At 37.9% G+C, this 14,900-nt stretch overlaps 1 protein-coding gene across 5 annotated transcripts in view; it reads left to right on the forward strand.

Annotated features, from left to right (window-relative positions):
- Positions 1-242: 242 nt before the first annotated feature.
- LOC131237048 (protein LAZ1) overlaps positions 243-14,900 on the forward strand; it is a 50,285-nt gene continuing 35,627 nt past the window's right edge. Inside the window, exons 1-5 of one of the 5 annotated variants that reach the window (XM_058234688.1) lie at positions 263-358; positions 1,188-1,468; positions 2,023-2,297; positions 2,398-2,454; positions 2,658-2,766. In XM_058234688.1, coding sequence (XP_058090671.1) covers positions 1,444-1,468; positions 2,023-2,297; positions 2,398-2,454; positions 2,658-2,766 — 466 coding nt within the window. In that variant the 5' untranslated portion in view covers positions 263-358; positions 1,188-1,443. The other 4 variants (XR_009166996.1, XM_058234685.1, XM_058234686.1 and 1 more) reach the window with 4 other exon arrangements.

The following is a 14,900-nucleotide window of genomic DNA, read 5'->3' on the forward strand; positions in this document are numbered from 1 at the left end:
CATGTAGACGTGGAAGAAGTGAAAAAACAAATATCAGCTTGATCCGAAACTTCTCCAGCTCCCAATAAGTTTTTAAATGTCTGACTTTCAATCCCCACTTTGTGGTCCACTTAAGCCCTTTAGTTTCTCTTTTTTGGCATATATTTTAAAATGATACGAGAAAAACGATGAACGGCGTCGATAAAACACTTACATAACGGTGGGCCCCACAGAGCCTTTCCCGGACGGATTACAGTCCGGGTGGGGTGGGATTCAATTCGCGTCCAGATAAAAGGGGGCGTTTTGTGACATTTGAGCCCATCTATTTTCTCTGTTCGCCCCACAAAAACAAGCCCAGCTGAAGCAGACAGACTCTAGGGTTTGCTCTCTCTCTCTCTTCGATTCTCAAAATAACGAACAGAAATCAAACGATTCTCCTCTCTTCCCCTTCTAATCCGATTCTGCGATGTAACATCCGAGTTTCCGGTCGTGACTCAGCCGAGTTTGAGTTCGATCGGCCGGAGCGATTATCTCTGGAAGTTCTGAAACCTTCAAAACTCCCAGTTTTAGGAAATCAGTTGTCTCTGTCTTTTTCTCTAATTCATCGAATCGAGTTTCCAATTTGGATTTGTTTTTTCTGTTTTTGTTCTATTAATCTCCGGTTTTGATTATTTCATTTGGGCTGCGTTTGGATGCGCAAGTGAATTGAATTGCAAACTTTCACGAAATAGCAAAATTTCATAATCAGGAAGTAGCCTTTCAAATTGCAGTTGCGCATGTTCTGAATCCAACTTGAAACTAATGTGATCACAATTTGGAGTACTGGCCGTCTTATGAACGCTGAGGGAGGTAATTGCGATCTGGTTATTCCTACTATATCTGTCTCACTGCAATTTGATTAGATACTGCATCCAAACGTGCCCTTGGTGTTCGACGGGTGTGGTTTTCAGAATTCAGTGTGAACTACAGAGTCGTGATCTTTTAGGAGGTAGCATTGACTCTATTATGAAGTGGGTTTGTATTTTTTCAGATTGTATCATATATTTTTGACCCGTAATATTGAAAACGCAGTAGATTGGTTGTATACTTCTAATGCATTTAGTGGATAATCATGTGTATACAATGTGAAATTTATGCTATACATGGTGTTTATTATTTATTTCTACGAGCTCACAGTTAAGATGACACACATTGGTCGCATCTGCCAGGTTGGCATTTGTGTGGGACATCAGAGACGTGCATCTCTGCCGGGAAGCACTGTGCAGATCATCGGGCCCAAAAACCAAGCTGGTCAATTCATCAGATGTGCCCCACACATGTGTGATAGCAACAGCTGTCTGTTCATCACATCCAACACACCTGTAGCCTACCTGATTATTAGATTGGCCCTTTTGTTTTGGGCATTGACACAGTTGGGCCCACCTGCTGAGTGGCTTGGACGTTTGTCATACGCCTGTAGATGGCATGTGGAAGAGTTCACATGGGCTTAGTAAATCTCTGATTTCTATTTCCGATACTTTGTTTGTAGGACTGATAATTTTATCAAAATTTGGATTTTCTTATCCATAAAGAGGGTTCCCAAATTGTTCGATATGTATTGGTTTTGGAGTTGCTAGTACATGCTCCAAGGCCAATGTCTTAATCGTAGCTTAAATATTTGTCTTGTTGATAGAGAAAAAGAACTTGGTCGTAAAACTACCAATCATTATTCTCATGCTATTAGTTAGTCCTGTGGAGAAGCCTTTTTCTTTACAGCTATGAATTTTCTTTCCTGGCTTTGAAAGCTATGGATCTCACCATCATTGAGTGTTGAACGGCCACTTGATCTGAGTTCAACCAGCCGCTATGTTACTAGAGCATATTGTGCACATAAACTTCCTTAATGACCATCATTATACAATAATAACCATTCATGTATTGTAGTTGCAACCAATCATGTGATGTGATTATTCATATGCCTATATGGACTTGGAGTGTGGTTTATGAGCTCGGAAAGTTGCTTCTTTGAGTATATGCTGATCATTTGGTGTCCAATTGCTATAGGTGTAGATGGTGCTGTTCAATTGGTTGATGTCATTCATTCTAGAGAGGAGTATTTTGGGGAATTTTTAATTCAATTATGCTGGCAACCCACGAGAATAGAGAGCTATCAACAGGCATTATACCCGATGAATATAAAAGGGTGTCTCAACCTCATTGTCGTAAATTACTTTCCCCCCACATGGGCAGCTTTAGTTGCTGGCGCCTTGGTAGTTCTCACTCTTTCACTATCACTCTACCTTCTATTTGAGCACCTTTCAGCCTACAAAAATCCCGAGGTTCTCCTCTGTCCCTCATGGTCATTATATTTCTTTCTAGTTGGGTTTTGGGACTTCATTGTTTTAGAATTTAAAACTTTGTTTTGGTTTTGTATTGCAGGAGCAAAAGTTTCTTATTGGTGTTATTTTAATGGTCCCATGCTATTCCGTTGAGTCGGTGAGCTTTTTTATTGCATTTGCGGGCTCTTTTACTTAAGTTCTTTATGAAATGAGGACTTCCTATTTTTTCATTCTTTTTTATTTTTTATTTGAAGCTTCATCTTGGAAATTCTTGGGTGGCTTAACTAACTTACGTATTTGGTGGAAGACTATATTACGTTACTTAACAAGATTATTAATTTGGTTTCACCATCACTGTAGTTTGTGTCATTGGTGAACCCATCCATCAGTGTTGATTGTGAGATCTTACGGGATGGCTACGAGGCCTTTGCTATGTATTGCTTTGGGAGATACCTTATTGCTTGCTTGGGTATGTCTCTTTGGAAACTTCTACAATTTTTTTGTCTAAGATTTTGTTGTGTGATTATGACCGATTAACGTTATGGTTTTATTTCCTTGAGAGCATATCTTCATTGTCTTTTACTATTATTAATTGCTGAAAGATCCATGATTTGTCTTTCCATTTGTTATTCCATTGGATGATGCAAAAAATTCTATTTGGAGGCAATGCTTGTTAAGCCAAGTTTGTTCTACGGTTGGGTGGTGATGTGCAATGTACTACCTCCAGAAGGCTTATTATGGCGGAGTGTTATTCTTTAATGGTGATAAGATTGTTGCTTCACTAATGGAAGCTGGCTGGCAGTGCTGACATCTATTGTTGGTTTTCCGGATTGTATCCCCATGTTTGTCAAAAGTAGGGAACATGTTACTGCGCCCCCCGAAATCCTAATTTCTAAAATGGAATCATTCCTTTCACTTTAAACTTAGCAAGATCCATTCTCTTGACATCAAAGTGGAGGGGAGACTATGTCAAAGGATGGCATCAATCTTCGTGTGAATTTGGGGCAAGAATATGCAAAGCGTCTTAAGGAGGAAGAGGATCGTGGCCGAATTGGTTTAAGGAGGAAAATAAGAACACTCGGTTTTTCCACAATATTGTGGTGGGGAATGAAAGAGTGGAAGAAAAGGATAAGATATGTGAGATGATAGTTCGCTTCTATCAACATTTATTGCATGCAGATCCGTGGGATAGACCAAAGTTGGACAACCTGCATTTTCAGAGCCTCTTTGGCGAGGAGCGAGGAGGCTGATTCGTTAGAGGGGTAATTCTCGGAAGCTGAAGTAAAAGAAGCATTTTTTTCCTTGGGAAGGGACAAAGCGCCAGTATCGGATGGCTTCCCTGTAGCCTTTTTCCAAGTCTTTTGGGAAATCATGGAAGGGGATGTCTTGAACTTTGTTTGCTAATTTCATAGGAGGGGGAGACTTTTTAGAGATACTAGGGCTTCCTTCATTGCATTGATCCTTAAGATTTCGGGAGTGGAAAAACTGAAAGATTACAGGCCCATTAGTCTCATCAGAAGTATTTATAAAATCCTTGCAAAGGTCCTAGCAACTAGATTTAGAGCGAAGCTAGGAAGTGTTATTTCCAAGTTCCAAGGAGCTTTTGTGGTGGGTCGGCAAATCCTGGATAACGCTTTGATAGCGCACAAGTGCGTCAACTCTAGACATAAAGCTAAATTAAGCGGTGTTGTTTGCAAACTGGACATTGAAAAAGCGTATAATTATGTCGATTGGGCCTTCCTGGACTATATGTTGGGCATAATTGGTTACGGTCTGAAATGGAGAATTTGGATGAGTTTGGCTACATTTTCGGTGTCGATTAACCATTCGCCTAAAGGTTTTTTTTTTTTTTTTTTCCAAAGCTCGAGGGGGTTGCACGAAGGGGATTCGCTATCTCCTCTTTGTAGTGGTTGTCGAAACTCTTGGGAGGATGCTAGAAAAGGGGGCAATGAAACGACTTGTTTCGGGGATTTAGTGTGGGTAGGCTATCCTCTCCGATCTCTATTATGCAATCTGCGGACGATATGCTTCTTTTTTGTAATGCTAACGAAGAGGTGGGTAATCTGCGGTTGATTATCCGCTGGTTTGAGGTTGTCTCAAGGCTGAAGGCCAAGATTGCAAAAAGTATCATGTTGGTTATTCATCTTTCTAGGGAAGAGGTCTTAAGGCTGAAGGTCAAGATTGCAAAAAGCATCATGTTGGGTATTCGTCTTTCTAGGGAAGAGGTCTCAAGGCTCGTAGGTGTGTTTGGATGTGAGGCGGGCTCCTTCCCTTCTTCCTATATTGGCTTGTCGTTGTGTATTGGCAAACTGGCGAAGCATCTTTGGGATGCAGTTATTGGGATGTATTACTCTAATTAAAGTGACTCTCACAAATTTGCCAGTCTATTTCATGTCCCTATTCTGGTGTCCTAATTTAGTGCTAGCTAAGCTGGATAGGTTGTAGCGCAACTTCCTTTGGCAAGAGGTGGAAGGTGGTTCCAAATTCCATTTGTTAAAATGGGAAGAAGTCTATAAATCTTATGAAGAGGGTGGTGTCGGTATCAAGAATCTTGAGGTGATGAATACAACTTTATTGGGTAAATAGTTGTGGAGGTTTGGGTCAGAAGAGAACTTGTTATGAAGAGTTACGATTGCTTTTAAATATGGTTGCGAGGTTGGGGGTTAGGGCACCAAGAACTCTTCCATGTATAGGCCCAATGAGCAATCGTATTTCAATTCTTCCAAAATGAAAACATGGAGATGGCCAAAATGCCAAAACATTTTGTTCTAGTAAGCAAATCAAAACTTCAACTAAAACAATCTCTAGAACTGTGTCTAATGTGTTTAAATGGTGCCATAACAAGGATGTTACTTGTCATCAATTATAATCAATCATTCAGACATTGTTATCAATAATGATCTGAATAGTATGTTTGAATTGAAGCTTTATGTGGGTAATGTTATGATTCATGACTCAAAACCTTACAATTTGTTATAATTTAACTCACATCTTATGGTTCAAGTGAAGAAAGAAGGATTACGGTGGGCTGAATTGTTTCATACGCAATTGCTGGTTGTTTTCCTTTGTTTACATTTCTAAAGTTATTTGGAGCCTTTTATGGCCAAATAACATATGTCGCACTTGTGAAATGGTCATTTGAGTTGTGCATTTTTCCAAATATACCATACAACAACTCTAATGATGATGGTTATTGGAAATTTGACATAGATTAAGGCTTAAGTATTTCCCTTTTTTTTTTTTTTTTTAAGGCTTTTGATGTTGGAACTTGGAAGTCCAAACTTACTCATTTTCTGTAAACAACAACAAATAATGTGTTGTGGTGTCATGTCGTTGTTTTGTGTGATCTTGATGTGGTATGATAGAACCAAGGAGATTCAATCATATCTCACTTCTTTAAATCTTGCGTAAGAGTTTTCTACATATATATATATATATATATATATATATATATATTAAAATCTCATAAAAAGCTTATGGGCTAATGATTTATGATCAACAACTTATAATCTCCTCGATAAAAACCTTGCTTTCATGTGTTACTTAATTGCTAGGGGCTTATTTGCATAAAATGGGAAGCTTTTTTTCTTTTCTTTTTTTAACAAAGAAGTTGGAGGTTTGGAGGGGCACTGTAGAAGGTCACTGAACTGATGTTGGAAGTGAAACCTAAGAAATATCTGTGTTTTCTTCTCTCTACATGAATGATGCATCAAAAAACAAAAAAAAATAAAATAAAAATTAAGAAAGCTTAACTTAAATTCTCCATTTTTGTGTTTCTTGGAGCCTTCCTTCTTGAAATCGCCATAGCAGTTGAGAATGCTTGTGGTTCTTACACTTTCTTTCTTTGAAGAGTATCTAAAGATTTTATTAAAAAGCAATGGCAATAGAGAAACAAAGGGAATGATGAGAGATCATATCCAGGTAATACAAGTGGGAGGATTCCCCCCAGCTCCCTCAGAATGCCTCTGAAGTGCAATCCACAAAAGCTTTATCAGCTCTAGCCCATTCCATCACTGACCATCGAGCTTTATGAAACACCCGACTTAGAGATGAAGCCTCATTGTTGAAGGTCTTAGAATTGTGTTCCAACCAAACCAACCATATGATGGATGAGAGAACTAATTGTCATACCATCCTTTTTTTCTTCTTTCCGCTTCTAAGACCAGCCACATAGGTATCAAGTCCCCAAACTTGTGAGGCATGACCAATGGAGCCTCCAGCAATGTTAGGAACCTTTCCCACACTTTTCTAGAGAATGGGCAATGCATTAAAAGGTGATCCACATTTTCCTCTTCTTGGAGACATAATACACCCGTTGGGAATTATCATCTTGCCTTTTCCTTGGATTATCTAGTGTAAGAATCTTGTTTTTCTCTGCTAGCCATCTAAATGCCGCCACTTGACTAGGTCCTGGATACCTCCACATGTGACTAATTGGATCCTTGTCCTGCTGCAATTGAGGTTCTTTGAAACACCGACTAGGACTTAATCCTGAAAGCTCCAATTTTGCTTGATTTCCAAATCCCCTTGCTTGAGGAGGATATCCATGACATTCAAGTCCCAATTAATGATATTTTTTATTCACAATATCAATAACAAGAGAATGTTCTTTCCCTAACTCACACATTTTGCGGATATATCATTTAGTTGGAAGAATAATAGACAAAGTGACTAGATGTTTGTATCGGGAAAAAAATGAAACTTTTGGGTCGAGGTTCAGTCCTTTTTTTCAAAGCATTATTTATTCCCTCCATAGTGTTTCTCTATGGTGGCAAATGGATTACCAGAAAAATGTTTCTAGGATACATTCTTAGACTCATATTTTCATTCTTTCTTTTGTAACGCGAATGTCCAAACTAGAGCACGCGTGTTTATGTGGTTATACATAACACAACCACTAAAGAGAGAGCATGAATGCGAGCTAAATGTAATTGTGTAACTTGGACGGTCCACAAATGCATGATAAAAGGGAAGGATGGAGTTGAAAGCTAGACCTTTTAAGCTCTTGAACAATTTCTCTACTAGTGGGGCAAATGATTCATGTGTGAGCTATCAACTAGAAATGTTTATAAACCAGAATGTCATTGTTGTCATGGATGTCCTCTGTATGGGACACCTAACTTAGATGAAGATTGCAGTTGGGGATACTTATTGGCAATGACCATGGGGCTCAATCAAGGTATCCTATATCGGTATCGGTTGGCGTAACGGTGCCCTCCGATACTGATACGGATACGGGGGCATAACGGCCCGTAACGGCGCAATTTTTTATCGCCAAAAAAATATGAAAAAATATGGATTAAATCCAGAATATTCTAAGCATTCCAAATATGCATTCATTTATAAATTGGAACATGTTTATGGTGGTGTAACGGTCCACTCTTTGGTGAGAAGTTGTATCGGACTGTCTGATGAATTTATGAACCAGATAACCTGAATTTGACTACAAAATTCATATATCTAATTTTCTAACTATCTACTATCAATGATAGATATATTAGAATGAATGTAATATGAAAATATCTTACATTAGGTGTTTGCAATTATTTTGGAGGAATTTCTCGAACATACCCGTGGATGTGACTGTGATTCCTGTCTATGACCTGTCATCCTCAAGTCAAGAATATTAATAAAAAAATAGTAGTGTTTGATATACTCCCTTGCAATTTGATTAAGGATTACTTGATTGGTTGTTAGAGGAGCTATTTTAAATACAAGTTCGGCAATGTCAAGTGTGTGCATTCATTCTTGCAATAATATTGTTGTGAGCTGTCTGCTGCAAATACTTACCTTAATACGAATATATACTAACAATCACAAATCACCACCAAAATGAAAATCTACTTTTTTGTGGTTGCTCGACCTCCACGTCATCGTCATCGTCAGGCTGAGGCTGTCCAAAATGTGTAGGTGATGCATATCCATAATATCCAGTGCCAGAAAGAAATACTAGATCAACGAAACCAGAGGATGACTGATCCTGACTAGGTAACCACTCCGACCCCAAGTAAGGATATCCACCAGTGCTCGTCGAATAGCTATACTGGTGCCCATACTTAGGCTGTTGAGAATCTTGAGATTGAGAGTGCGTTTGCTGTGATGAGTAACTTAGATTTGGATCTGGATCTCTATAATCATATGAATATTGATTGGGAGGACTACTCCAACATGAATGTGATGGAACAGGCTCAATATAACTACCATAATCATAATTCAATTGACCATAAGAATATCCATCATAATAACCAGGACCATGAGCCTGCTGATGTTCCGAACCTCCCGGACCGGGTGCACCACTAGACGTATCCTCTTCCTACTGGCTGTATCATGACTTGGTACACTCATAAGTCCGATCTCATGTACTACCTCGTTGATGTTCATCGGCATCGCGATCTGTAGATGGCTGTATAGGGTGCTGAGCAGCATCAGAAGTGCCAGCATCAGGGGCAGGGGGGTCATCATCACCATCATCCGACATGGTCATGCTACCACTGTTCGTACTCTTTTGTTGATCTTGAGCCGTACCTGTACTTGGCATAAACACTGCCCCTCTTACTGGGTCCAACACATATGCACGACTCTCTTGTTGCGCTCTGCGTATTTCTGGGTCATCAATTTTCAATTCTTCATTATCCTCTTTAATTTACTTTTCCCTTATTTCCAACCAAGGTAGAAGCGGGTCATCCTTATCATAAATATTGTCCTCGTTTATTGGACAGTAGTCTACGTCATCGGCGGCTGTAATGCTCCTATGATGTCGTCGCATTCTTAGTTTTATATTGTAGTGCATGAAGACAAGTTTATCTAATGTCCCAGTATATAATCTATTCCTATTCTTTGAATGAATAAGTGCAAGACAACTCCAATTCCTTTCGCAGCTAGAGGAAGATGTTGTCTGACTCAAAACTTTTACTACAATTTTTTGGAGAGCCTTCGTTCTCTCCGAAATTAATCCACCATTCGGCTGGTTGTAACCTAGATACTGCATGTCGTGCAAGAGCATCTCCAAAGCTACCCAGGTGGTTTCCAAATGTATCTAATTCATTCAGTGCCTTTATTTGCATATCTAAGTCACGCTCTAATCTCTTTATCACATTCTTTAGCCCGACACGAACTTCATCATCCGCAACAAATGATTGGGCATATCTGTACCTAGGATTTAGGTAGTAACCTACTGCATGAAGATCCTGATGGAGTTGTCTTGTCCATCTCCTGTCGATCATCCTCCAATAAGACTCTCAGCTTCTACAATCACGTTGAATTGCCAACTTTGCCTTATCCATGGCATCGTATAAGAAGCCCATGGTAGGTGCTTCGTCGGTTTCAACAAGACGAAGTACCATCATTAGTGGCTCCATCACCTTTAGGATCGACTTGACCCTCTTCCAATATTTGTTGTCTCGTATGGTGTTCGCAACTTCAACCGGTGTCCTTGATGTCTTCTGCCTTTGTTTTGTGTTGAGTCATTCCGGGAAGCGAACATCTCACTCAACTCTCCCCTATGCTAGAATAAACTCTCTAATGCTATAAAGTTTGTTGCGAATCTAGTTGCCGCAGGCCTCAACAACTCTCGTCCTTTTGTGAACTTTTTCATTATTGCGACTACTTGATTATGGTTGTAAATAAACGTCATCACTTCTCTTGCCCGTTCGACCATTTCCTTAACATTCTTCTTCTTCTTCCCAATATCTTCCAATATAAGATCAATACAATGGGCAACACATGGTGACCAAAAAAGATTTTTTCTCTTATTCATCAACCTATGTCCTGCAAGCTTATATGATGCTTCATTATCTATCATAATCTGCACTACATTCTCCTCTCCAATCTCTTCCACAACTTTATCCATTAGTCCAGTAATATAAGTAGAATCTTTTATTACCTTTGAAGCATCAATTGACCTGTGGTATATAGTTCTTAAGTAGCAGTACACTATGAAGTTGATCATGCTGCGTCTGGTTGGGCCAGTCCAACCATCACACATGATCGTGCATCCTCTGGCTTGCCATACAGGTTTAAAGGTAGCCACGTATGCTTTCATATCTGCATACTCTGCATCTGTCCATTTTCCCCTAATCTTCTTAGCCGTGGGAGCTTTTATTCCTTCACCTGCTTCTGCTGCTGCATCAATTACCACCTGCCCATATAGAGAATTGGCCGTGTTAGGAGGTATGTTGGCATGTATAAATAACTTTGTTGTTGCTCTACCTAGCTTCTTAACGGAAGTTCTACTCCACATTTGTTTTATCTTCTTTTGTTTAGTTGATTCTTTCCTAAATAAGATTGGATCAATAGATGGTCTCGTAGGCTCATTTACTTCTTCATCCAAATGTATAGAGGCATCATATGAAGATGTCTGTCGTCGGCTCCCAAACACGTCGTAACCCATAAAACCTACCCCCCCCCCCCCCCCCGCAGAAGCAGTCCCACTCCCACTCCCACTGCCCCCCTGTCATGCGGTGACGTTCTTCTTCTTCACGAGCTAGACGCAAGCTCTCTCTCCTAGCTATAGTTAATTCCCGATTTGAATCTTCGTCAGAATCAATAGTATCTTCATCACGAACGCCTATATATTCAGGACCAAACACCTCCTGTCGAGTTGCATCCAAAATCTCATCTTTCTTCTTTTGTACAATAACACGTTTACCCTTCGACTCATCCAAACTAGCTTGCATTAAAATCATTATCTCTTTCGGCCCTCTAGTACATCCCACAACTTTACCCTTTCGATGTGCCAAATGTTGTTTAAGACGGGTAATTCCACCAGTCACTAGTCTTTCAAAATAGTTGCACTTCATTTAGTGCCTAATACCACCAACCCTTTGACAATGTTGCCATCCAATATCCTCACTTGTTGGACAGACCCAGGCATTTCTTTAGGTTTAGGTAGATACTAGATAATTAGATATAGATTAGATATGAGCATGAGTGTATGACCTATGTCTATGTGAGATTGTGAGTCCAGTCTACTTGACACTCTCCCTATTCTAAATTTATAATATTATATACAGTTTCAGAATCTAATCAATAAAGATGATTTTATGTTCTAAACCCTAAGAAGCTCCAAAACCTGTCCAATATAAGAAAATAAAAACATAAAGTCACTAATTCGAAAATAGAAAAAAATTTAAAAATATAAATAAAATGATAACAACAATCTATAAAATGCACATTAACATGTTCTACTATGATTAACACATCATATTCTACCATTAAAACAACAAACCATTCAATAAAAAATGATTTTTCGAATTTTCAAAAAAAAGGGCCGAAAATAGTGCGTAAATAGAAAATGACATCAAGAATCTGTAAAATGCACATTAACATGTTCTACTATGATTAACACATCATATTCTATTATTAAAACAACAAAACATTCAATAAAAAATGATTTTTCAAATTTTCAAAAAAAGGGCTAAAAATAGTGTGTAAATAGAAAAAAGAAAAGAAAAAGAAAATGACATCAAGAATCTCTAAAATGCACATTAACATGTTCCACTATGATTAACACATCATATTCTATCATTAAAACAGCAAAACATTCAATAAAAATGATTTTTCGAATTTTCAAAAAATGGCCGAAAATAGTGCGTAAATAGCAAAAAAAAAAAGAAAAGAAAATGACATCAAGAATCTGTAAAATGCACATTAACATGTTCCACTATGATTAACACATCATATTCTATCATTAAAACAACAAAACATTCAATAAAAAATGATTTTTCGAATTTTCAAAAAAAGGGCTGAAAATAGTGCATAAATAGCAAAAAATTAGAAAATGACATCAAGAATCTGTAAAATGCACACTAACATGTTCTACTATGATTAACACATCATATTCTATCATTAAAACAGCAAAACATTCAATAAAAAATGATTTTTTGAATTTTCAAAAAAAGGGCCGAAAATAGTGCGTAAATGGAAAAAAAGAAGAAAAGAAAATGACATCAAGAATCTGTAAAATGCACATTAACATGTTATAGTATGATTAACACATCATATTCTATCATTAAAACAACAAAACATTCAATAAAAAATGATTTTTCGAATTTAAAAAAAGGGCCGAAAATAGTGCATAAATAGAAAAAAATAGAAAATGACATCAAGAATCTGTAAAATGCACATTAATATGTTCTACTATGATTAACACATCATATTCTATTATTAAAACAGCAAAACATTTAATAAAAAATGATTTTTCAAATTTTCAAAAGAAGGGCCGAAAATAGTGCGTAAATAGAAAAAAATTAAAAAAAAAGAAAGAAAATGACATCAAGAATCTGTAAAATGCACATTAACATGTTCTACTATGATTAACACATCATATTCTACCATTAAAACAATAAAACATTCAATAAAAAGTATAAATACCTATTTTTGAGGAATTTCTGAAAAATGGCCCACAGAGCTTCGAATCAAGAAAATATTTAATATAAGTTGTTTTTCTCTAAAATATGAAGCTAAGCTTGGTCGAAAATAGTAATAGACTGATTCAGGAAATGTTTGGAAGAAAGAAGTTTGAAAAAAAGTGAAAAAATGGACCTGAAAAAGCCAAAAAACTAGATACCATTTTCTGACCGTTACTGGGCAGTAACGGCCGTTACGCCCCGTAACAACCACTACGGGGCCGTTACGTATACGATATCGGAGGGGTGCCCGTTACGGCCTCGTATCGCGTAACGGCATCGGTCATTACCGATACGTAACGGATGATACGCCCGTATCGTAACTGATACGGGACACCTTCGGCGCAATATGGGCAAGGCAATCTTGACATCAACAATTATTCAAGGGGCTTTCAGAACAGTTCTCAATGCTCTCAATGCCCTGGATGTCACCATGGCATAAGGAGTAACTGTACACCCTTTGGGGCCACCTAATGGTCATTGTGCATTGTCAACTCATCCTAAGCATGTGTAATAGTATCCATGGTGGATATGTGGCACTACAGTGTAATCGATTGTCAATTAGGACCATCCAATTGCGTCCGTGACTCTGTGGGGCCCACAATCAGTAGAGATGTGAAGATTTGAGGAAGAAGATGAAAGGAATGGAATAGAGAAGATTTGAAGAAGGGGAGAGAGATAAGTTTGGGGAAGACGTGTGTTGTATCTTAGGGTTACCACCCCCCACACAACCTTTTTATTATACTACTAAAGTTACAATAAAGTACTCCACAGGAGTTCCAAACATTGAACATGCACAAACAAAAAAAGGACACAAATACATCATCCCTGATTTTCTCTATACCCCTACCCCCCCCCAAGTTGGAGCATAGATATTGATCATGCCCAACTTGCCAATGATACGAAGACGAGCATCCCTACTAAGAGATTTGGTAAGAACATCGAGCAACTAGTCCCCGGAGTGAAGGAAAGGAGTAGAGATTTCCTTTGCAGCAACTCTCCCGAATGAAATGACAATCAATCTCAATGTGTTTCGTGAGCTCATGGAACACCAGATTGCTAGCAACGTGAATGGCAGCCTGGTTGTCACAATGCAAAGGAATATGAGTCGAAGGAGGATAACCAAGTTCGTACAGGAGGGTTCAGAGCCAAATAAGCTCACATGCAATGTTATCAAAATTATCGTATCATATCGTATCGGTGTACGATTTGAATCATACACCCAAATTGTGAATCCTAAATAATCATATAATTATCGTACAAATCGTAAGATAATCATGGACTACCTAAATGGGCCCAAAAAACTTTAAAATCAATTTTTTTTAAAATTATTATTATTATTTTCTTTTTCTTTGTACCATTTTGGTCATGAAATATGAAAAGGCTCTCCACTATTAAAAATATCCTCATTTTTTTTTTTTCTTTTGAGAGATAGGAGATTTGGGGATTTCGATATTAAAAAAACCCAAAGCAAATAAATCAAGATATCTTTTTATTCACAATGGAATTGAATACCATTTTTTCTAACATGATTTTACACAAGAGAGGTACAAAAGAATAACAATTTTAAAGGACTCTTGTATGTCTTTTAAGGCAAATTTTTTTTTTTTTTGAAAGACAACAAAAGAAAACAAAGGAAAAAGACAAGAATCCTTTGCTATCATGATGTATATACCATATAGAATTTCTCAATTGATAATATCATGATATGTGTTCCTTTTTTGGTACATGTTGATGGTAAATGGATGATTGATGAGTTTTTAATCTTTTCTGATTTACTTACATCTTTTCACACACACACACACACACACACACACACACACTCATTGTAAATAAGAAGAAATCTTACGATTTGCGATTCAATATAATTCAACCCCTACTACACACACTGTAAATAAGAAGAAATCTTATGATTTGCGATTTGATATAATTCAACCCCTACTACAATATACGATACGATAACAATTTTGACAACATTGCTCACATGTCGCATGAGTCATTGCTCGATACTTGGCCTCGATAGAAGATCTCGCCACGACGGATTGTTTCTTGCTCTTACAAGTGACAAGATTGCCACCCATGAACAAACAATACCCAGACGTAGAACGTTGATCACGTGAACTTCCAGCACAATCTGCATAAGAGTAATCAGATAGATGAAAATGGCCATGCAGTTGAAAAAGTAAACCTTTGCCTG

The sequence above is a fragment of the Magnolia sinica genome, chromosome 2 (assembly GCF_029962835.1).
Source record: "Magnolia sinica isolate HGM2019 chromosome 2, MsV1, whole genome shotgun sequence".
Taxonomy (NCBI): Eukaryota; Viridiplantae; Streptophyta; class Magnoliopsida; order Magnoliales; family Magnoliaceae; genus Magnolia; species Magnolia sinica.